General features: G+C 40.5%; 1 protein-coding gene across 5 annotated transcripts in view; it reads left to right on the forward strand.

Annotated features, from left to right (window-relative positions):
• The first annotated feature begins 4979 nt into the window (after window positions 1-4979).
• The window catches only part of LOC121632103, a 37941-nt gene continuing 19924 nt past the window's right edge, over window positions 4980-22996 (forward strand). For 2 of the 5 annotated variants that reach the window (XM_041973287.1, XM_041973290.1), the window contains exons 1-6: window positions 4980-5141; window positions 5545-5660; window positions 5840-5896; window positions 20982-21058; window positions 21422-21579; window positions 21759-21815. In XM_041973287.1, coding sequence (XP_041829221.1) covers window positions 21808-21815 — 8 coding nt within the window. In that variant the 5' untranslated portion in view covers window positions 4980-5141; window positions 5545-5660; window positions 5840-5896; ... (1 more) ...; window positions 21422-21579; window positions 21759-21807. Of the gene's footprint in view, window positions 5142-5502; window positions 5661-5839; window positions 5897-20981; window positions 21059-21421; window positions 21580-21758; window positions 21816-22996 lie in introns of all 5 variants that reach the window. The other 3 variants (XM_041973288.1, XM_041973289.1, XM_041973291.1) reach the window with 3 other exon arrangements.

Genomic DNA, 22996 nt, shown 5'->3' on the forward strand with positions numbered 1-22996 from the left:
TGTTCCAAAGGTTGCCCCAGAAAAAAACCACATGGATGGAGCCATGAGATTGACGTCCAGAGGCCTCATTTATCAAGCTTGCGTAGCAAAAAATACTGGCGTACGCCAAATGTAGTCACCTTTTGGGATTTATGAAAACCAAACTTGGCAGGAAAACTAAATCCACGCAAACTCTGACCCAGGCGTACGCACATAATCTAATCTAACAAAATGAGAAATGGCGACACCAACGGTCCACAATACAATAAAGGAAATGATGTGAAATGTGAGACGTTTCTGCACAATCCACTATTACCTTTCACACCACATGTTAGATATTAAAGCTGTTTGCAGAAATAAATAAAGATGCACATTTGATATTAATTCTCCTAAGAGCCACGGTCGGGGAAAAAACAGGATTTTCAGGAACAAGGGAGATGGTATTTGTATAAAAGGCTGTTATTGTTGAAGGACGTTGTCCGTTTTCTTCCTGCCGCTGGGAGGAAGTGACGTAATGTTGAGGAACTTATTACTTGGTTAGAGCGTGCAGCAAGAACATGCAGCGGCGCTAACAGACGGTGCTCACATTCCTGCTGACGACCCTCCTTGTAGTTATTTAAAAGTTGGGTCCTTTTCGTTCAAGTGTGCCTTTGTTTTGCCTCTCCGAGTGTTCAGTGAGTGCGCTGTGGGAGAGCGCTATGCTGGGAGAGATAACCAGAGTTAACCAGTAGAGGGTGCTGTTGCACTGTGTAATTTAATTTACTGGCAAATGGTTAGATGTTGACTGCTGGGTGATTATTATTGATGTCCTGTATGCCGAATTAGTATGTTTGTTCAAGTGAGTCTATTCCAAACAACTGATGGAGCAATATTTGTTTATTATTGTTCACAGAAAACTGTTACAACACTGAGTTGACATAATAAAGTGCCCGGACACTGAAGCCTGTGAAAGACGATCCCTGACCTCTTTGTCTTCAGTCCATATGTCCTGACCGACATAGCATCTTGGTGCCTGCTATCCATACATCTGAATTAGCGCCCAGTCCTCCCCTCCTAAACAGTATTAATAAGAACATTGACATCTAAAACATGTTCTGTCATGGTGAAACAAAACTTCCATGTAATAAAATCCATCCTGCTAAATAAGGTGCCAGTCTGCTGCCAGCATGTAGCAGTCAGTGTGGAAAGTAGCTTTGGTCCTTCATTCCAGCAGAGCGGGACCAGACTGGAGGCTGGAGGTCTAGAAGTGATGCTTCGCTAATGAAACACACAAGAGGAGGATTCCTTTTATTTATCTATTCTTACACAATGCTTTTTATTGTTGTCCTAATTTCTGTCCTGGTGTTCTAGATCTCCTAAAATCTACAATCAGTTCCTTAGTCTTTGTCACATTAAGCTGCAGATGGACAGAGGACAGTCCCTTGTGGTGCTCCAGTGTTCCTGACCACCGACACAGTGCTGCAGGTGACCATACTGTGGTCTTCCAGTGAGGTAGTCCACAATCCAGGACACCAGAGAATCCTCCACCTGCATCACTGTCAGCTTCTCACCCAGGAGGGTTGGCCTGATGGTATTGAATGTCCTGGAAAAGTAAAAAAACATGACAGTCACAGTGCTTGCCGGCTGGTCCAGGTGGGCGTAGAGCAGGTAGATGATGGCGTCCTCAACTTCGAGATGAGGCTGGTATGTGAACTGAAGGGGGTCCACATGTGGTCTAACCATGGGTTGGAGCGGATCCAGTATGAGTCTCTCAAGGGTCTTCATGAGATGTGAAGACAGTGCCACAGGTCTGTAGTCCTGGAGGCCACTGGGACGTAGGGTCTTTGGTACAGGAACAAGGCATGACGTCTTCCACTGTACTGGGACCCTCTGTAGACTCAGACTCATGAAGATGTAGTGTAAGACTCCACAGAGGTGGGAGGCACAGGCGTTAAGAACACGGGGACTCACCCCATGCCTTGTCTGAGTGTTGTCTTCTCAGTTGTTTCTCAACCTGATTACATGTGAAGAAAATAGATGGAGGAGGCTTGTCAGGTCTATCACCAGTGCTAGAGTGGCCATCAGGCATACCAGGTTTTTTTATTTTAGGCCGGGCCTTTTCGTTTCTTTTTATTTTTTTATTTATTTATTTTTTAAGGCTACTAATGGTACTAATTATGAAAGGTATGAGACCTATTGGTACACAAATCTGATAGATCGACCCATCAGTCATGACTGATTCTGGGCTGGACCAATTACAGCCAAGGACCGATGCCCCCTCCCTCTTGGGCCACATAGTCATATTATTCAATCATACAGTAAGAGACAGAACATGATGGAGAACAGAAAACGGAAAGGACACACTGAAAAAAATCGAGACAGAAAGAGGCAAGCCCTTCAAGCTGATGCCGCTAAATGTGTTAAAACAACACATTTTTGCTGCTAGTGACGGAGTTTCCTCAGCAGCATTAGAATCAGCCGCAGGTGATGGAGGTGGCCGGTGTTCTGTCATGTTAGCATACATTGTCAGATCAGCATACGCATAGTGCAAACTGATGACTACACCTAATCCTAACCTTAACCCGCATGCGCATTAACGTAATATATGCTAGTATGCTAAACTGACAGAACACCAGCAGGTGAGTGAGGGGAAGGTGGAGGAAGGAGGAGAGACTGGCGGCGGCCGCCGGTGCCAGTGGTGGGAAAGTGAACTTGTGATAAGTGATGAAATGTAGTATACACTGATTCAGATATAAATCAAGTTTGGGTGTAGTTTATTTTCGTTTTGCTTGAGGCCTCTTAAAACAGTCAGGAGTTGCGAGTAGGCCATTTAACAATTTAGCTAGCTAAACATGCTAGTTAGCTAGCATGACAGGTTTCTCCACCGCTGGGCAGTTTCTGTCATAGACATATGTAGACGGTGCATTGGTCCCGCTTCGTATGTCAATGGCGCCGCCATATTGATCCTGGGAAATACTTTTAACAGTAAAAACGGACAATGTTTTATAATCTATAAATAATAACTTCGGGTACTTGTTAGTTAGTTGTTATCCTAGCCTATAATCATTGATGAGGCTGCATGTGAGATCCTTCAGTTCCACTTCAGACATAATCTGACAGCATCTGAGTGATCCTGAAACCTTTTCAGTATTACAGGCCAGGGTTTACTATTTACTGTTGATGGTTTTCACTGGTACATTCCTTAAAAACTTTTAATTAGTGGTTGTTAGTTTTTGTTAGTTTTAGAGGACAGTCTTTTAAAATAGTGTAAAATCATGCCATTTTTTTTTATTTAACTGCATCATGATAAAATAGATTTACTTATGGATGCATGTAATTACAACCAGGCTCATTAGGCTTTACTAATAGGGAAACCTTTTAAACTGCAGAAATATAATAGAAATATCTTTTTTTTTTATGGTTACCTTGTTATCTGTCGGAGGAAAGGAGGACGCTAAGCTGGCTTTATCTATTTGTTCCAGTGTAAAGACATTTTATTTGGTCATTTTATTTTTTTGAGTACCTGTCAGACCATATAATGTACTTATTATTACTTATTATTTATGTGTGTGTTCTTTTTGATATCAATGATGTGTGCTTCTGCTACTGCACCTGTACTGTTGTAACAAAGCAATTTCCCCAATGAGGGACTAAAGTTTTATTATTATTATTTGTTTCACTTTAAGCTGTATTCATAAACTGATATTTTTAATCATCTAGATATCTCCAGGCTTCTGCTACGTACTGTGTAGAATGATGGGACAGGGAGGATGGTGTTGGTTTAAGTTTATAAGACAAGTACAGTGTTTAAGTAGTCTCATAAGAAAAGCTCAAAATGCCCAGGACAATTCTTTTGTGCCAGTCCAGCCCTGTCGGAGACTTTCCAGATGAAATAACAGGAAATGAAAAAACAATGACAGCTAAAAAGTAATCACGTAGCTGGTTACAGACTGACCCGCCTAGTAAAGGACTGGTTGGATGTCATGAAAGAAGATTTTTTTCTGCAGCTTATCCTGTGTCAGTACTGTATCTTCCATAATTCTTTTTTCTTTTCTTTTTTTTTTTTTATCTCTGTCATTCATATGGTTTGCATACACTTTCACAAAAGTTCTCATTCTAAAACAAATGGCACTAAAGGATTACTCCATAATGCTGGGCTCACACCAAACGATTTTCACGATCGCAGACTAGAAACGGAAGTCTTTAGGACATTTTAGGAGTTTTACTGGAGTCACACGCTCCCGTCATCTCGGTCGTTAGGTGTGAGCTGGTAATCTGGCTGTTTAACGTCAGTCTTTCCCTAGTCTTGGATCTGCAACTATATCAAACATGTTTGATATTATCAGAAGCCGCAGTGACGAAACACAATCAACAACCAATAGATGAGCTCTGACAAAAGCAGAAACAGGAATCCCGACAGTCAGAAAACCAGCAAAAACGGACGTAAAAAAAAAAAAGACAAACAAGCGGTGATGAAACGTCGTCGGTGGAACGTCCAGAAAGAGAAGTGGATGGTTATTAAGAAGCGTCTGCTGTGGATGATTTATCTATTAGAGTATAATGATCTAACAAATGAAAGAAGAATAGAAACTCATACATCCTCCAAATTCTGATGAGTCGGCGTAAAACCTGGTGGAGATGAAAAGCCACACTTTAAAATGATGATGTGTAATTTTCCTCCTGGAGGGAAACTCACCCCTTGCTTGATTTGCTGAGGGCAGATCAGTCCTGTTCAATATCAACTGTCCAACATGTCACAAAAAATACTAAAAGAATCTAGTTGCAGTCTTGTAAGTTGTGACCCTATAGATTCACAGTCTTTGTCAAATCTCAGTCTGAGACCAGGCTGAGACTTAAAACTAAACATTGGTCTTTAGATGTGAGCTGGTAGTTTTTCAGAGTCTTGTGCAAAACTTTTGAAAGTCTTCTGGTGTAAGCCCAGCCTAAGAAAGATGAAGAAAGAGAGTTTCTGAGAAGTCATGTGATCTGACCAGGGTTTAAAAAAACTCTGTTCTGGTCCCGATATGGTTTTTATCACTGCCCCTTGTGGAAGTTTTATGAAGTGCTGCTCAAGTTTTATTTTCCACATTTTCATTTTGGTTTCAGTTGAGCACAGACCCGTCTGCGGTGAGGATGGCTTCATGCTTTTCTCCTTTCATTCAAGCCTTGGAGTAAATTTGTCTGTAAGTAAACACAAACATTTTTAAAATAAATGAAAAATTCACTGTTTTGTTAAAAAGCAACATATTATTTCAGCTTTAACTGTTATTAATGCTACAAACTCATTTGTGGACATTTTTCAGTTAACAAGCTTTTATTTTCCTTTAGCTGCCTTTAACCTTAAAGAATAAGCAATATATAGCTCTTTACTTACTTTTACAATGATCAGCTTTAATTCTGGTAAATTCTTCTAAATTGTTATTACAAATAAAAGTGAAAGTCAGACCTATCTGGAGTTTAATTTCATGATTTAAGTCGGGTTGATGGACACAGCTGTTATGTGCTCATGTAAACAAAATGTTGATTATTGTTTTTTTGTTTCAGCTTTACAGAAACAACCAACCGTAGAATTACATCTCTTTTCAGAGCTCAGGCTTCCTGGATTTCCAAACCATCTCCTTAGACTTGTTCAGGTTCTCCATCATGAGGAGGGAATACGGACTGAATCTGTAAATCCACTAAAAGATCCATCAACAGCTTGGGTAAGACCGGTTTCAGTCCTGGTACAGCAAATAACTTTTAATGTCTTCAATCTTTCAGTTGCTCTCGTAGAAAAAATCCAAATGAACACAATTAGTATTTTAAACTATAAAATAATTATTCAAAGTAATTTAAAATGATATTTTACCAGAAGTTTTGATGTTTTTGCTGCTGTCCACAGACCTGAAGCAGCAGCTACTTCATCAGTGTATAAATCCAGAGTTCAGGCCATGAAACGGTGAGTAACATCAGAATAAAGATCCATGAATTCACAAATAAAATCTGTTCAAGCCCTCCTCAACCTTCCGAGACTTGTGTTTTCAGATCACTCATGTTTCAGATGATTAGATTCAGCTTTGTCATTACACATATACAAGTACAAAGTAAAGAAAAGTAGTTTAGCATCTAACCAGAAGTGCAACAGCAGCAAGTGCAAGATTTACAGTTTGTACAAAGTATAAATATATGGTATTTAAACATGGTGTGAATACAAGTCGTTTGCTATAATGTACAGATTTTTGAGACGCTATGGACGTATTTTACAGATTATAATATGTGGCTGTATGAGGAGATGAGCATATGTGCACAAAGAAAATGTTTATTGTTGCAACAACGCCACGCAGGGGAATTCCACCCCTGACAAACTTCTAACCCAACGCAATGGTTAGGTACACAGGTTTGTTTACACCACAGAGCAGAGACGGTTCAAGTTATTAAAAACAATATTATTTAAGCGACATAATTAACACTTAAACAAAACCCAGTAAAGGCGTAGGGCTGGGACCAACAGCACTGTTTAACCAAAAAGGGGAGAAAAACTCACAAACCAAACCACTGGTGCGCTGTACGTCAAATGAACACCTGTGAAGAAAACCACCACCAGGGAAATGAATGCTGCCTCGGGTCTACAGCACCTGTACGCAAAATAAAAGTTAAAAACCTGCTACAGTGACTAATAAGGAACACAAAACAACCACAATGTCATAAACAAAACATAAGCTAAAACGAAAAGTCCAGCAGGGTAGAATAAGCCCCGCAGAGCAGATCCAAGCGCCTCAGTGAATCAGCAAGCAAGAACGACGCAGTGAAACCAGACTCAAAGAGGCGCACAGTGCTCATGCACAAGCCTCAGAGCCAAAACAACAGGCAGCCAGGGATTAATAAGCCCACCGGAGGGTTGGCAGTTACCCAGCCAGGGGCGCTGCTAGAGGTTTTGGGCCCCATGAAAAGAAACTGAAAAGACTTTTGACCATCAAAATATCATTAAAAGCAATAAATTAAAAGAAATTAAATGAAATGAACAACATGACAGTGAGGCTACTTGGTAGGGAAAGCACTAAAGTACAATGAAGTTAATTTAGAATTTATTATTTGCTGTGAGAAGAATACTTCATGTTTAAAAACCCATCTATCTTTTTTTTAAAAAATTAAGCAATTAATTATCTCATGATAATTACAAAACAAATTACAAATACAAAACATAAATACAAATTAACCTCTTCCATGAAAATGAAAAGCATTTATAATCTGTGGAGAAACAAATCAAATCTCAGCCAAAACACCATCAAAAACAAAATGGCCTCTCTTTTTTATGATTTATTGTATTGCGAGCGTTAACATCATTAAATCAGAAGCAAATGGTAAAATAAATTAGGTAGGCTCATAAAAAATAGCAGGACCTCACATGGTTTATTGTATTATATGACCTGAATACATAGCAAACCACTGTGGAGATTTACAGCCAAACAACGGCTGGGAGCGTCTTTAAAATTAAATAATCACATTTTAAAAGGTAGAACTTTGTGTAATAAGATATCAAGGAGAGGTAAAGGTACGCTATTGTTGAATCAAGCTCTTGCAATCTCATTCACAATCACTGTCCTTGCTCAGTCTTTGTCACCGAGAGCCCAACGTGGAGTTTTCTCCCTGCAAGATCACTTATCAAGTCCTGAAGTCCAGCTTTCTATTCTATCAGCTGTTCTATTATATAGTATCTCCAATCATGTAACATCATGTGTAACAGCATCACAGTTATTATTTCTGGTGGCCTCCCACTATTTTGTTTTACTTAAAGCTGCTTTCAGTGATTTCACCAACAATGTGAAGGGAAATTAATTTGACTACCAATCCTCCACGTCATTGTTTCTCTCATGTAGCAACACATGAAGTCTAATTTATCTCCAGATCTGTAGACGCACAGGTGAAGCTTAAGATTAGTGAAGAAACATATATGATGTTATATGTTGCTAGTTAATCTTCTGATATCTAGAAAATGTAAATATTTCTCTGGATGGATTGAAAGCCGTCACCCAGTCTGCTGCACTAGAAATGTCTTTGTTCCTACTGCACAGCAGGAGGATGAGTCCCGAACTACTGACCTGACCTACGTTACAGTGATAGCTGAGAACCATTCAAATCAGTCTAAAATAAATACAAACTTTTTTATTTACTATTAATAATTCAGAACAATTTTTTTTACTATTATATAATGTTTTTCTTCACAATAATCAATTAATCCAACGCTCAGCTGCTCATTTCCTTCCTCAGGGGCTACCTGGACAGGTTCAGGTGGGGAGGGGGGGTCTGGCAGCATCTGCTTCGGCTGCTCTTGTATCTGTTCAGAACATGCATGATTTTTTTTAGCAGAGCAGCTTTCTAATCGTTTTCCTGCCTTGATTATTTGATTAAAACAACAGTGAAATGAATAAAATCCGTAGTTTTCTTCAGAAATATGAGCTAATATGGGAACAAAGTTTAGAAGAGACAACAAGCTGATGTTCCACAACTTTCCATCAGACAAACTAACTGACCCACCTCACCTGAAAGAACTGCCTCTGTTTTCTCTCCAGTCTCAGCTTTTCTCTTTTCCTTTTAACCTTCCCGATTTTTGAGGCATCCTACCGTCTTACCGTCCACTCGCTGTCTGTCTGTTGCTGCTCTGCAGCTGATGGAGCAGGTGGACTGAACCATTTAAGGGAAATATAGATGGGGGGGGGGGGGGGGGGGGTGTTCAGAAATATTTCCAAAACAAAGAAAGTTAATGATACCATTGCATTGTAACTAAAATGTTAATGTGATTGTAAGTTTATCATTAAGTATTAGATTATTTTGTTAGTATGACAATTGCATTGACCCTTCTGGGCCCCTGTCAATCATGGGCCCCTAGAATCCTTCCCCTTTACCCCTTCTTTTTGGCATCCCAGTATCCAACACTGCTAGAAGTAAAACAAATACATTTATTGTAATATACAATAATGCTGGTTCATTTGCGTAGCTTAACAGTGAAACTCATACATGCTAACGGTACAGCGTCAGCACAGCCCCAGAGGAGACGAAGGGGGCCGAGCGGCGCGATCCCTCACACACTTGCTGTACCAAGTGCAGGAAAAGAGGGATCAAGGTTATTCTTATTCTTGTTCTTTGGATTTATCAGACTAGACACGTCTTTGGCGTTTAATCCCAACCATCCAGCTGCAGCAGTGTCTGTATACTAAAAACTGTTATTCCGAGTGCTCCCAGCTCTCTAAACATACTCCTTCTTCCACCTGACATCCTGCTCGGTTAATGGGCTCGACACACGGGAGGCGACTTCGCTCCTTCTCCATTCATTTTCTATGGAACCTGCATATTGGGGCAAAAATTGCTGCCCTCCTCCAGCCAAGCAACAGGCGACATTCGTGCATGTGAAATGTTGTGCTCGTTTACTTAGACGTGCACACTGGGCTTGCAACGCGACACAAGAAAATAGAAAACTGTTCCATTTTTGTCGCTGTTGCCTGGCACTACAGCCAACCAGAGAGGTTTTCATTGACTGACCAATGGAAGCAGGCTAGACAGTGCCATCTGCAACCCGTTACAACATGGAGGAACAGATCATATTAGCTGTGTCTGATTTTCCGATACTTTATGATGCTTCACTTAATAACTATAGAGATGTGAATAAAAAGGCAGCCGCATGGGAACTTGTTGGCACCAGGGTACACTTGTCCGGTAAGTTTCTTATCTTGAGTTTTTGTAAGCTACTTTATATTAGCATTGCAAATTTTGTTTAGTTTATGCATACCTTACTGTATGTAATGATCAATATTAACTTTTATGATAAATGTGATAAATTTTCAGTTAAATAACATGTATGCAAGTATAACGTACAAATGTGTTCATTTAATTAATATTACGTAAAGGGTAAACATAAAATAAACCATGTAAAGGTATTCCATTGGTTAGATAAATTTTACAACAATAGCTAATGAGACTTATTAAACTTATGTAAACATATAATAATGACTCTTTTAACTGATAATGTGGCATCACTTTTCCCATATAACATAGCAATTAAAAGTCCTCAAGATATTATCCATACCAGAGGAAAAAAAAACAAACAAAAAAAACCACACACACAACAAAAAAACAATGTGTCTGCCCATCTATACTATATGATGTTGCTATGGTACCTCACCAGCTGGTGAGTTGAAGTAATAACAGTATTTTTTTTTCTGATTGCTGCCGTTGCTGTCGTTGGTCGCCTCCCGTGTGTCGAGCCCAATTTCTCTGTACAGTGATTGACACATTTCCAAAAGTATGATTAAATTAAACTTAAATTATTGTTCCTGAATTGTAACGCTGCAGCCAAGTCGCTACAGATGACTGATTGACACTGTTGATTTTCCTCAATCCACAAGACTGCCCTTAAAATCGCAATCAACTCTGCTGTAATAACGGACATACAACCAGGGAGTCTAAGCCCCTTTCCAACTCCTTTTCCAGGTATAAAAAAAACTAAAAGCTGCTTTATTACTTTCTGGATCCTTCGATCCATCTGTAAAAATCAGTTAGTGCCCTTTCCAGCACCGCTCCAGCTGTGAATGAGTCCATTCTAACACATCCCCTGAATTAGCTCTCCTGTAGCCGCGGAGTAGATGCAAATCAACAACAGGAACTGGCCCCAGCCAGGATGGAGCAGTGGACCAGCAAACTGGAGGACGCACATCCACCAGCTTCCTTAGCAACACCCTTCAGCTGTTCTCCAAAGTTAGTACAGGCTTTCTTAGCAGGACTCAGGAACTCCCAGTACTAACTCCACAGAGACTTAACCGGATCAGTCTCTGTCTGTCCTCTAATTTTCATGAGATACTGTAAACCCAACTTACACCTTCTAAGGCTTAACAGGAGTTCTCCCATTTCCACCAACAGCCCTGAAATCGGTGTGGTAATAAAAGCTTCGCTGCACGCTCTTAAAGCCTTTGACTGAATTACATCCAGCTTCTTTAACACAGACGGAGCATCCGACCCATACGCTGCACAGCCATAATCTAAGATGAATCTAATGTTGGCCCTGTATATCATCAGCAGTACCTCAGTACTAGCTCCCCAGTCAGATACTGCTAGACATCAAAAGACATTAATAATTCTTCCACACTTCACACAAAGTTATGAAACTTTGTGTGAAGTGTGTGAAGCCTTCGAAGTTAATCTCTCATCAAGCCACATTCCCAAAAGTTTGATCTGCTTAACTCTCTTAAGATCCATGCCATGAATCCTCAAACCTACATCCTGAATAGACTTATGCCCAAACACCATGAACCTAGACTTGTCAGTAGAGATTTTAATGTCAGATTCCTACCCCTTTTCCTGATGGCACCATCATCAACAAAAAAAAGGTAACCCAAACCCTGTCCCTACACCACTGAACATACCATTTACCAGAACATTAAACAACATAGGGCTAATAACACTTTATTGGAGGGGTACCATTTTCAGCCTTTACCTCCTCAGAAAGTACCTTTCCCACCCTCACTTGTATTGCCTTTGATCCAATTAAACATCCTCTCACGAATCCCACCATCAAACAGTGCAATCCACAGCCCTTCCCTCCAGAGCATGTCATAAGCCCTCTCAATATCCAAGAACTTTGCAACAACCCCCTCTCTGTTGGCCAAAGCTCTTCTGATATCCACATCCAGCCTCAAGACAGCATCCATGGTCAATCGACCCTGCCTAAACCCACTTTTATAAGGTACAAAATACTCACTCTTCTCCAATGTCTGAACTAACCTGTGTGTGACCATGTGCTTCATTACTTTACACATAACCGAGGTCAGCGCTATCGGTCTATAAAAACTCAGTTCATTAGCCTTTTCCCCCGGTTTAACAATCGGGATGATAGTGGCATGCTTCCATTCTTTTGGTAGACAGCCATCTGCCCACACCATGTTACACAGAACCAAAAGTTCTTCCAAAAAGAGATCGCCCGCTTGTTTGAACAGCTGACAGCCTAACCCAGGAGGTATCTTTCCACTGCTTTATTGCTCTTTTTAATTTATCCAGCGAGAAGAAAACATTAATCAAGCCTGAGGTATCCATACTGAACTCCAGCTTAACCAGGTTCTATGCCACAATCCCCTCGCTGCTCCTACTTTCTGCAGTTGAGTTACTAGAGTAATGCACCTTTTGGAACTGTCTTACCAACACACTGGCCTTATCCTTTTTACTCACTGCTTGTCCAGTCTCACACTGGAGGACAGGAACTAACATCTGTTTGTGTGTTCCAGTCATTTTACGCACCAAATTCCAGAGAACTCTAGCAAGCATTCTCAAGTCTAAATAGGACCTCCACCCTTGCTTCTTTGGGTCTTTAATGATACATCTGGCTTTAGCTCTCAATCTCCTGTATTTGGTAACACAGTGATCTGTATCTGTACTTCTTTAATTTCCTATAAGCTCTATTCCTAGCCTGAACTGCCATATTACAATGCTGATTTCACCAGGGAACTACCACAGACTTTCTTCTTGGGAATAACAGCTGCAGCTGACCATACAGCGGAAGTAAGGGACTTATTCTGTTGAGCCACATACTGTCTATAGTACACAACTCCCTGTCAACAGCCCTCCATGTATTCATTTGCCCTCCGATAGTAAAATCTTGTTGGAGGCTCCACCAGTTCCTCAATAAGCCGTCTGCCAAACCTACTGATTGTCGGAGCATGATCACTTCCAATTGTGCTATGCTCCAGCACATCCCATCTCCCAACCAAGGCAAGCTCCGACCAAGGTTATAATAGTTTTGGATTTTTTCATTAGTTTTAGTTTTTATTTCTTTTAAACGTTTTGTTTTCAAATTCAGTTAGTTTTAATTAGTTTTTAGAGCTGATTTTTTAGTTTTTATTAGTTTTAGTGTTGGGTTTTTTTTTGTTTGTTTTTTTTGTTTGTTTTTTTGTATAGCACATTTCATGTACAAGACAATTCAAAGTGCTTTACACAAAACATTACAGCAGGGAGCAGAAAGCAATACAAGTGCATTAAAAAACAAAGATTAAAAGAAATGGCATGAATTAGATAATAGCAGAAAGAAAAGGCTAAAATAAAATAGATAAAATGCAAGAAATAAAGTTAAAGGTGGGGAAAGACAATATTAAAACATGACTGAGTTTAAAGATTCCAGCTTAAAGAACCAGATCCAGACCTGGACTCTAAATAAAAACTAGTTCCATGCAGCAAAGAACAGGTGGGTCTTTAACCTGGATCTAAAGTGTTTCAGCTGATCTGAGGCTTTCTGGGAGTTTGTTCCAGACATGTGGAGCATAGAAGCTGAATGCAGCTTCTCCATGTCGGGTTCTGACTCTGGGGACTGATAAGAAACAGGATCCAGATGACCTGAGGGTTCTGGTAGTATGTTGGTCCTAACCATTCAGAGTTTTATAGACCAGCAGCAGAACTTTAAAGTCTATCCTCTGATGAACAGGCAGCCAGTGTAAAGACCTCAGAGCTGGACCTATGTGGTCCACTTTCTTGGTCTTAGTGAGGACTCGAGCAGCAGAGTGCTGAATCAGCTGACTGATGTTTTACTGTAGGTAGACCATGTAGAAACTGTTACATTAATCCCAGCTGCTTTGGTTTTATTCAGCACGAGTTGCAAACACCGCGGCAGTTAAGGGCTGGGCACGCGGGAGGTGACATCGCTCCCTCTCCATCCATATCTATGGAACTTGCATGATGAGGCGAAAATCGCTGCCCTCCTCCAGCCAAGCAACAGGCGACATTCGTGCATGTGAAATGTTGCACTCGTTCACGTAGACATGCACACTGGCGCGACACAACACAAGAAAATAGAAAAATGTTTCATTTTTGTCGCTAACTAAATAACTAAATAATCAACCAGCTCCCAGAGACACAAGCGTCATAAACAAACAGAACTTTTTTCTCAGTTAACACAGTGAACAACTCGGGATTTAAAAAACACTTTGGACAAACGGCATCACTGCCATCTCGTCTCCATGTTAGTGGAGTGTCTCTCCTGCCCTGTATGATGAGTGTGGTGAGGGTGCTGTGAAGGACATAGCTACAGTCCAATGTTTCCCCTACGCTACGGACCTGTGGTCAAGCTGCACCATAGAGCCGTAGATAAATGTTGCACTACATTTTATTGATACAGATTTCAACGTGAAAGCAGAATGTCTCCAGACTCACTTTTTCCAGATCACACTAGGCAGAACATAGCTACTGGTCTGAGACAAACTATAGCTATGTGGACCTGGTGGAAAGAAACTAGTCTGGATTACCCCCCCCAATCGTGTTAAATAATCAAGATCTCAATTTCAATCAAAATAATTGTGATGATCAATTTTCCCATAATCGAGCAGCCCTAACTGAGACATCAGACCTTTTACCCGTGATACACTACTGTTCAAAAGTTTGGGGTCACTTCCCTATTGAATCCCATGGCAAAGTGACCCCAAACTTTTGAACGGTAGTGTATGTTCTTAAGGTGATAGTAGGCTGACTTTGTGATTCCCTTAATATGTTTCTCAAAGTTATGGTCTGACTCCTTCTCTAGACCCAGATTTCTGGCCTGGTTGGTGGTTTTTAGGTGTAAAGACTGAAGCTCTGTGGCAACCGTTAATCGTTTCTCTTTGGCTGCATAGACCATCACCTTAGGTTTTTTTGTTTTTAGTTTGTTTTGTTTTTGTCAGGTGCAAAATTCAAAATAATCAGAATAAGCATTGTATAATAAAAACTCAACAAGATACAGTTTTTAAAAACTGTGTCAGGAGGAAACATGAACAGCATTGACAAATCAAACAGCCCAGAAGATAGCAGCCTTAAATAAAAAAAATGTGTGCAATGCTGCTTCTGAGATAATGTGCTATGTAAAAATCAACATAACTAACATACTAAAGACATGCATCAACATAACATGAATCCATTCAAGGGACAGTTCACAGTCCCTGGCAGCCAGGAGTCTAAAGGAGCTCAATCTGACTAATCATGAACAACCTCAACAACCCACCAAACTCCAGACCAGAGCCTTAATTCCTTCAGATGAAACAACTCATAATTAACTACATAAAAAATTGAACTAGAGGTGCAGCAACTTTAGTACAAATCACTGCAGCTGATTAACAGAACAGAACCTCACATGTTATACTGGACATTATAAAGCAGTGAATATTTTAGACACTGAAAGTAAACGTGTCTGGTAGTACACAGAGCCAGCAGATACTGATGTATGAGCTGGATGCTGATGTGCTTTTCTTTTCTATGCTAAGCTTACATAACCTGCTGTCCAACATAGTGAACAAAAACCAATCTAAGCCCTTCAAATTCAGCTTTTCAAGGTTTTCTGTGTGACTGTGTGTGTGTTTGTGTGTGTGTGTGCGTGTGTGTGTGTGTGCGTGCGTGTGTGTGTGAGAGAGAGAGATTGTGTGTGTGTCTGTCTGGAAGAGGTACGCGTCGAGCCTATGCGGAGCTACGGCCAGCATATGGCGGTGACGGAGACGCCACACGACCATAAATCCACATTAAGGCTCCTAGCATTTCATTGCAGCAAAATCAACATAAGGCTAATGCCGAGCTAAACCCCAACTCCACCCAACATCTCTTCTCCATCTTCATCAGCCCAGAGACCCTGACTATCACAGGCTCCACCCCCATCCTATTCTATTCTATTCTATTCTATTCTACAGTCATTTAGCAGATGCTTTTATCCAAAGGGAATAAGTAAATCTCAAGACATCCTCAGGAGGGACGTCCCTCAAACCAAGCAATCGTTCAGCAGCCGAAGTGATTTATTGTGCCACATCGGATTTTCTCTTTGCTTCAACCATAAATGCTAACAAGGCTTTTCTACTGACTAACAGCGAGTCATCCTCACCAGAAGTAGTAAGTATTTTCAGCGGACCACAAGTGTCACGTCTCATGTAGGACTGCCTGGCTCCCAAAACGCTGAACTGCTTCAGCTTAGGAGACATTATGTTCTTTCCTAACTTTGTCAATGTTCTCCGCCTTAAAATATTGCAGGCACCCTTTGAAAGAAGCTGGATGATCCCCCTCTACAATTACAACACTGCACTGGATCTACACAGCTTCTCCCATCAGGATTTTTACCACACCTTCTACATCTGAGCAGCCCTCTACACTCAGTCGTGATCCTCAGTGCCCTGGTCTGCTGCTCAGCTAGTTTGCACACCATAGCCAGTACCCCATTTCTCATAACATAAACATTCAACAATTCCTCAAGCTCTTTTTTAAGTTCTTTCGCCAGCTTAAGGGGGTTAAAAGCAGAGAACCCAGAACCTTCAGACAGTCTAACAAACACCCGATACCCCTCCTCCATGCCCTGCTCTTCCTTCCGTAGTTTAGTGTGGCCATTTCACTTTCCTGTGAACTATCTTCACATGTCTGCCTTTTATTTTTCCTCTTGCCAATTTTACTCCAACCTTCCTCACCACCCCTAGACATGTTCACCACCCCTAGACATGGGCTGACTCTTCAGTACCGCACTCCAAAGGAAAAAAAAAAAGAACACACAGGTGATACACAGATCCGATCTACAACTGCTCTAGCCGACTACCTCCCAATTTTTTCCCTTGGGGGATCAAGGTATGTTTCACCTGGGTTTAAATACTCGCTTGGTGCCACCGATTCATCAGTGGCGCAGAGAGAGGAGAAAGACCTCTGGCCACAAATACACAGATTGAGATGCAATGAACATACAATACTGATCATATGGATGGTATAGACATAATATACAGATTATTGATTGCTATAAATATACAGATGATACAGGTTAGGGTGCAATGAACAGAGTTAAACTATACATACAGACTATGAACATATTATACAGATGAGTGAAAGACATGTATGTGTATAACCAGGGGAGTGATGGGGGAGGGGGGATGACGAGTGTGTCGTGATGTGTAGGGCGGGGGATCAGTGAGGGGCAGAGTTAAGTAAGGAGACAGCTTTGGAAAAAACGCTGTTCCTTAGTCTTAGCGCCCAGTCCTCCCCTCCTAAACAGTATTAATAAGAACATTGACATCTAAAACATGTTCTGTCATGGTGAAACAAAACTTCCATGTAATAAAATCCATCCTGCTAAATAAGGTGCCAGTCTGCTGCCAGCATGTAGCAGTCAGTGTGGAAAGTAGCTTTGGTCCTTCATTCCAGCAGAGCGGGACCAGACTGGAGGCTGGAGGTCTAGAAGTGATGCTTCGCTAATGAAACACACAAGAGGAGGATTCCTTTTATTTATCTATTCTTACACAATGCTTTTTATTGTTGTCCTAATTTCTGTCCTGGTGTTCTAGATCTCCTAAAATCTACAATCAGTTCCTTAGTCTTTGTCACATTAAGCTGCAGATGGACAGAGGACAGTCCCTTGTGGTGCTCCAGTGTTCCTGACCACCGACACAGTGCTGCAGGTGACCATACTGTGGTCTTCCAGTGAGGTAGTCCACAATCCAGGACACCAGAGAATCCTCCACCTGCATCACTGTCAGCTTCTCACCCAGGAGGGTTGGCCTGATGGTATTGAATGTCCTGGAAAAGTAAAAAAACATGACAGTCACAGTGCTTGCCGGCTGGTCCAGGTGGGCGTAGAGCAGGTAGATGATGGCGTCCTCAACTTCGAGATGAGGCTGGTATGTGAACTGAAAGGGGTCCACATGTGGTCTAACCATGGGTTGGAGCTGATCCAGTATGAGTCTCTCAAGGGTCTTCATGAGATGTGAAGACAGTGCCACAGGTCTGTAGTCCTGGAGGCCACTGGGACGTAGGGTCTTTGGTACAGGAACAAGGCATGACGTCTTCCACTGTACTGGGACCCTCTGTAGACTCAGACTCATGAAGATGTAGTGTAAGACTCCACAGAGGTGGGAGGCACAGGCGTTAAGAACACGGGGACTCACCCCATGCCTTGTCTGAGTGTTGTCTTCTCAGTTGTTTCTCAACCTGATTACATGTGAAGAAAATAGATGGAGGAGGCTTGTCAGGTCTATCACCAGTGCTAGAGTGGCCATCAGGCATACCAGGTTTTTTTATTTTAGGCCGGGCCTTTTCGTTTCTTTTTATTTTTTTATTTATTTATTTTTTAAGGCTACTAATGGTACTAATTATGAAAGGTATGAGACCTATTGGTACACAAATCTGATAGATCGACCCATCAGTCATGATTGATTCTTGGCTGGACCAATTACAGCCAAGGACCGATGACCCCTCCCTCTTGGGCCACATAGTCATATTATTCAATCATACAGTAAGAGACAGAACATGATGGAGAACAGAAAACGGAAAGGACACACTGAAAAAAATCGAGACAGAAAGAGGCAAGCCCTTCAAGCTGATGCCGCTAAATGTGTTAAAACAACACATTTTTGCTGCTAGTGACGGAGTTTCCTCAGCAGCATTAGAATCAGCCGCAGGTGATGGAGGTGGCCGGTGTTCTGTCATGTTAGCATACATTGTCAGATCAGCATACGCATAGTGCAAACTGATGACTACACCTAATCCTAACCTTAACCCGCATGCGCATTAACGTAATATATGCTAGTATGCTAAACTGACAGAACACCAGCAGGTGAGTGAGGGGAAGGTGGAGGAAGGAGGAGAGACTGGCGGCGGCCGCCGGTGCCAGTGGTGGGAAAGTGAACTTGTGATAAGTGATGAAATGTAGTATACACTGATTCAGATATAAATCAAGTTTGGGTGTAGTTTATTTTCGTTTTGCTTGAGGCCTCTTAAAACAGTCAGGAGTTGCGAGTAGGCCATTTAACAATTTAGCTAGCTAAACATGCTAGTTAGCTAGCATGACAGGTTTCTCCACCGCTGGGCAGTTTCTGTCATAGACATATGTAGACGGTGCATTGGTCCCGCTTCGTATGTCAATGGCGCCGCCATATTGATCCTGGGAAATACTTTTAACAGTAAAAACGGACAATGTTTTATAATCTATAAATAATAACTTCGGGTACTTGTTAGTTAGTTGTTATCCTAGCCTATAATCATTGATGAGGCTGCATGTGAGATCCTTCAGTTCCACTTCAGACATAATCTGACAGCATCTGAGTGATCCTGAAACCTTTTCAGTATTACAGGCCAGGGTTTACTATTTACTGTTGATGGTTTTCACTGGTACATTCCTTAAAAACTTTTAATTAGTGGTTGTTAGTTTTTGTTAGTTTTAGAGGACAGTCTTTTAAAATAGTGTAAAATCATGCCATTTTTTTTTATTTAACTGCATCATGATAAAATAGATTTACTTATGGATGCATGTAATTACAACCAGGCTCATTAGGCTTTACTACTTTATATAGGGAAACCTTTTAAACTGCAGAAATATAATAGAAATATCTTTTTTTTTTATGGTTACCTTGTTATCTGTCGGAGGAAAGGAGGAGGCTAAGCTGGCTTTATCTATTTGTTCCAGTGTAAAGACATTTTATTTGGTCATTTTATTTTTTTGAGTACCTGTCAGACCATATAATGTACTTATTATTACTTATTATTTATGTGTGTGTTCTTTTTGATATCAATGATGTGTGCTTCTGCTACTGCACCTGTACTGTTGTAACAAAGCAATTTCCCCAATGAGGGACTAAAGTTTTATTATTATTATTTGTTTCACTTTAAGCTGTATTCATAAACTGATATTTTTAATCATCTAGATATCTCCAGGCTTCTGCTACGTACTGTGTAGAATGATGGGACAGGGAGGATGGTGTTGGTTTAAGTTTATAAGACAAGTACAGTGTTTAAGTAGTCTCATAAGAAAAGCTCAAAATGCCCAGGACAATTCTTTTGTGCCAGTCCAGCCCTGTCGGAGACTTTCCAGATGAAATAACAGGAAATGAAAAAACAATGACAGCTAAAAAGTAATCACGTAGCTGGTTACAGACTGACCCGCCTAGTAAAGGACTGGTTGGATGTCATGAAAGAAGATTTTTTTCTGCAGCTTATCCTGTGTCAGTACTGTATCTTCCATAATTCTTTTTTCTTTTCTTTTTTTTTTTTTATCTCTGTCATTCATATGGTTTGCATACACTTTCACAAAAGTTCTCATTCTAAAACAAATGGCACTAAAGGATTACTCCCTAATGCTGGGCTCACACCAAACGATTTTCACGATCGCAGACTAGAAACGGAAGTCTTTAGGACATTTTAGGAGTTTTACTGGAGTCACACGCTCCCGTCATCTCGGTCGTTAGGTGTGAGCTGGTAATCTGGCTGTTTAACGTCAGTCTTTCCCTAGTCTTGGATCTGCAACTATATCAAACATGTTTGATATTATCAGAAGCCGCAGTGACGAAAGACGATCAACAACCAATAGATGAGCTCCGACAAAAGCAGAAACAGGAATCCCGACAGTCAGAAAACCAGCAAAAACGGACGTAAAAAAAAAAAAGACAAACAAGCGGTGATGTAACGTCGTCGGTGGAACGTCCAGAAAGAGAAGTGGATGGTTATTAAGAAGCGTCTGCTGTGGATGATTTATCTGTTAGAGTATAATGATCTAACAAATGAAAGAAGAATAGAAACTCATACATCCTCCAAATTCTGATGAGTCGGCGTAAAACCTGGTGGAGATGAAAAGCCACACTTTAAAATGATGATGTGTAATTTTCCTCCTGGAGGGAAACTCACCCCTTGCTTGATTTGCTGAGGGCAGATCAGTCCTGTTCAATATCAACTGTCCAACATGTCACAAAAAATACTAAAAGAATCTAGTTGCAGTCTTGTAAGTTGTGACCCTATAGATTCACAGTCTTTGTCAAATCTCAGTCTGAGACCAGGCTGAGACTTAAAACTAAACATTGGTCTTTAGATGTGAGCTGGTAGTTTTTCAGAGTCTTGTGCAAATCTTTTGAAAGTCTTCTGGTGTAAGCCCAGCCTAAGAAAGATGAAGAAAGAGAGTTTCTGAGAAGTCATGTGATCTGACCAGGGTTTATAAAAACTCTGTTCTGGTCCCGATATGGTTTTTATCACTGCCCCTTGTGGAAGTTTTATGAAGTGCTGCTCAAGTTTTATTTTCCACATTTTCATTTTGGTTTCAGTTGAGCACAGACCCGTCTGCGGTGAGGATGGCTTCATGCTTTTCTCCTTTCATTCAAGCCTTGGAGTAAATTTGTCTGTAAGTAAACACAAACATTTTTAAAATAAATGAAAAATTCACTGTTTTGTTAAAAAGCAACATATTATTTCAGCTTTAACTGTTATTAATGCTACAAACTCATTTGTGGACATTTTTCAGTTAACAAGCTTTTATTTTCCTTTAGCTGCCTTTAACCTTAAAGAATAAGCAATATATAGCTCTTTACTTACTTTTACAATGATCAGCTTTAATTCTGGTAAATTCTTCTAAATTGTTATTACAAATAAAAGTGAAAGTCAGACAAAAATCTGGAGTTTAATTTCATGATTTAAGTCGGGTTGATGGACACAGCTGTTATGTGCTCATGTAAACAAAATGTTGATTATTGTTTTTTTGTTTCAGCTTTACAGAAACAACCAACCGTAGAATTACATCTCTTTTCAGAGCTCAGGCTTCCTGGATTTCCAAACCATCTCCTTAGACTTGTTCAGGTTCTCCATCATGAGGCAGGAATACGGACTGAATCTGTAAATCCACTAAAAGATCCATCAACAGCTTGGGTAAGACGGGTTTCAGTCCTGGTACAGCAAATAACTTTTAATGTCTTCAATCTTTCAGTTGCTCTCGTAGAAAAAATCCAAATGAACACAATTAGTATTTTAAACTATAAAATAATTATTCAAAATAATTTAAAATAATGTTTTACCAGAAGTTTTGATGTTTTTGCTGCTGTCCACAGACCTGAAGCAGCAGCTACTTCATCAGTGTATAAATCCAGAGTTCAGGCCATGAAACGGTGAGTAACATCAGAATAAAGATCCATGAATTCACAAATAAAATCTGTTCAAGCCCTCCACAACCTTCCGAGACTTGTGTTTTCAGATCACTCATGTTTCAGATGATTAGATTCAGCTTTGTCATTACACATATACAAGTACAAAGTAAAGAAAAGTAGTTTGGCATCTAGCCATAAGTGCAACAGCAGCAAGTGCAAGATTTACAGTTTGTACAAAGTATAAATATATGGTATTTAAACATGGTGTGAATACAAGTCGTTTGCTATAATGTACAGATTTTTGAGACGCTATGGACATATTTTACAGATTATAATATGTGGCTGTATGAGGAGATGAGCATATGTGCACAAAGAAAATGTTTATTGATGCAACAACGCCACGCAGGGGAATTCCACCCCTGACAAACTTCTAACCCAACGCAATGGTTAGGTACACAGGTTTGTTTACACCACAGAGCAGAGACGGTTCAAGTTATTAAAAACAATATTATTTAAGCGACATAATTAACACTTAAACAAAACCCAGTAAAGGCGTAGGGCTGGGACCAACAGCACTGTTTAACCAAAAAGGGGAGAAAAACTCACAAACCAAACCACTGGTGCGCTGTACGTCAAATGAACACCTGTGAAGAAAACCACCACCAGGGAAATGAATGCTGCCTCGGGTCTACAGCACCTGTACGCAAAATAAAAGTTAAAAACCTGCTACAGTGACTAATAAGGAACGCAAAACAACCACAATGTCATAAACAAAACATAAGCTAAAACGAAAAGTCCAGCAGGGTAGAATAAGCCCCGCAGAGCAGATCCAAGCGCCTCAGTGAATCAGCAAGCAAGAACGACGCAGTGAAACTAGACTCAAAGAGGCGCACAGTGCTCATGCACAAGCCTCAGAGCCAAAACAACAGGCAGCCAGGGATTAATAAGCCCACCGGAGGGTTGGCAGTTACCCAGCCAGGGGCGCTGCTAGAGGTTTTGGGCCCCATGAAAAGAAACTGAAAAGACTTTTGACCATCAAAATATCATTAAAAGCAATAAATTAAAAGAAATTAAATGAAATGAACAACATGACAGTGAGGCTACTTGGTAGGGAAAGCACTAAAATACAATGAAGTTAATTTAGAATTTATTATTTGCTGTGAGAAGAATACTTCATGTTTAAAAACCCATCTATCTTTTTT

This window comes from Melanotaenia boesemani, chromosome 21 (assembly GCF_017639745.1).
Source record: "Melanotaenia boesemani isolate fMelBoe1 chromosome 21, fMelBoe1.pri, whole genome shotgun sequence".
NCBI lineage: Eukaryota > Metazoa > Chordata > Actinopteri > Atheriniformes > Melanotaeniidae > Melanotaenia > Melanotaenia boesemani.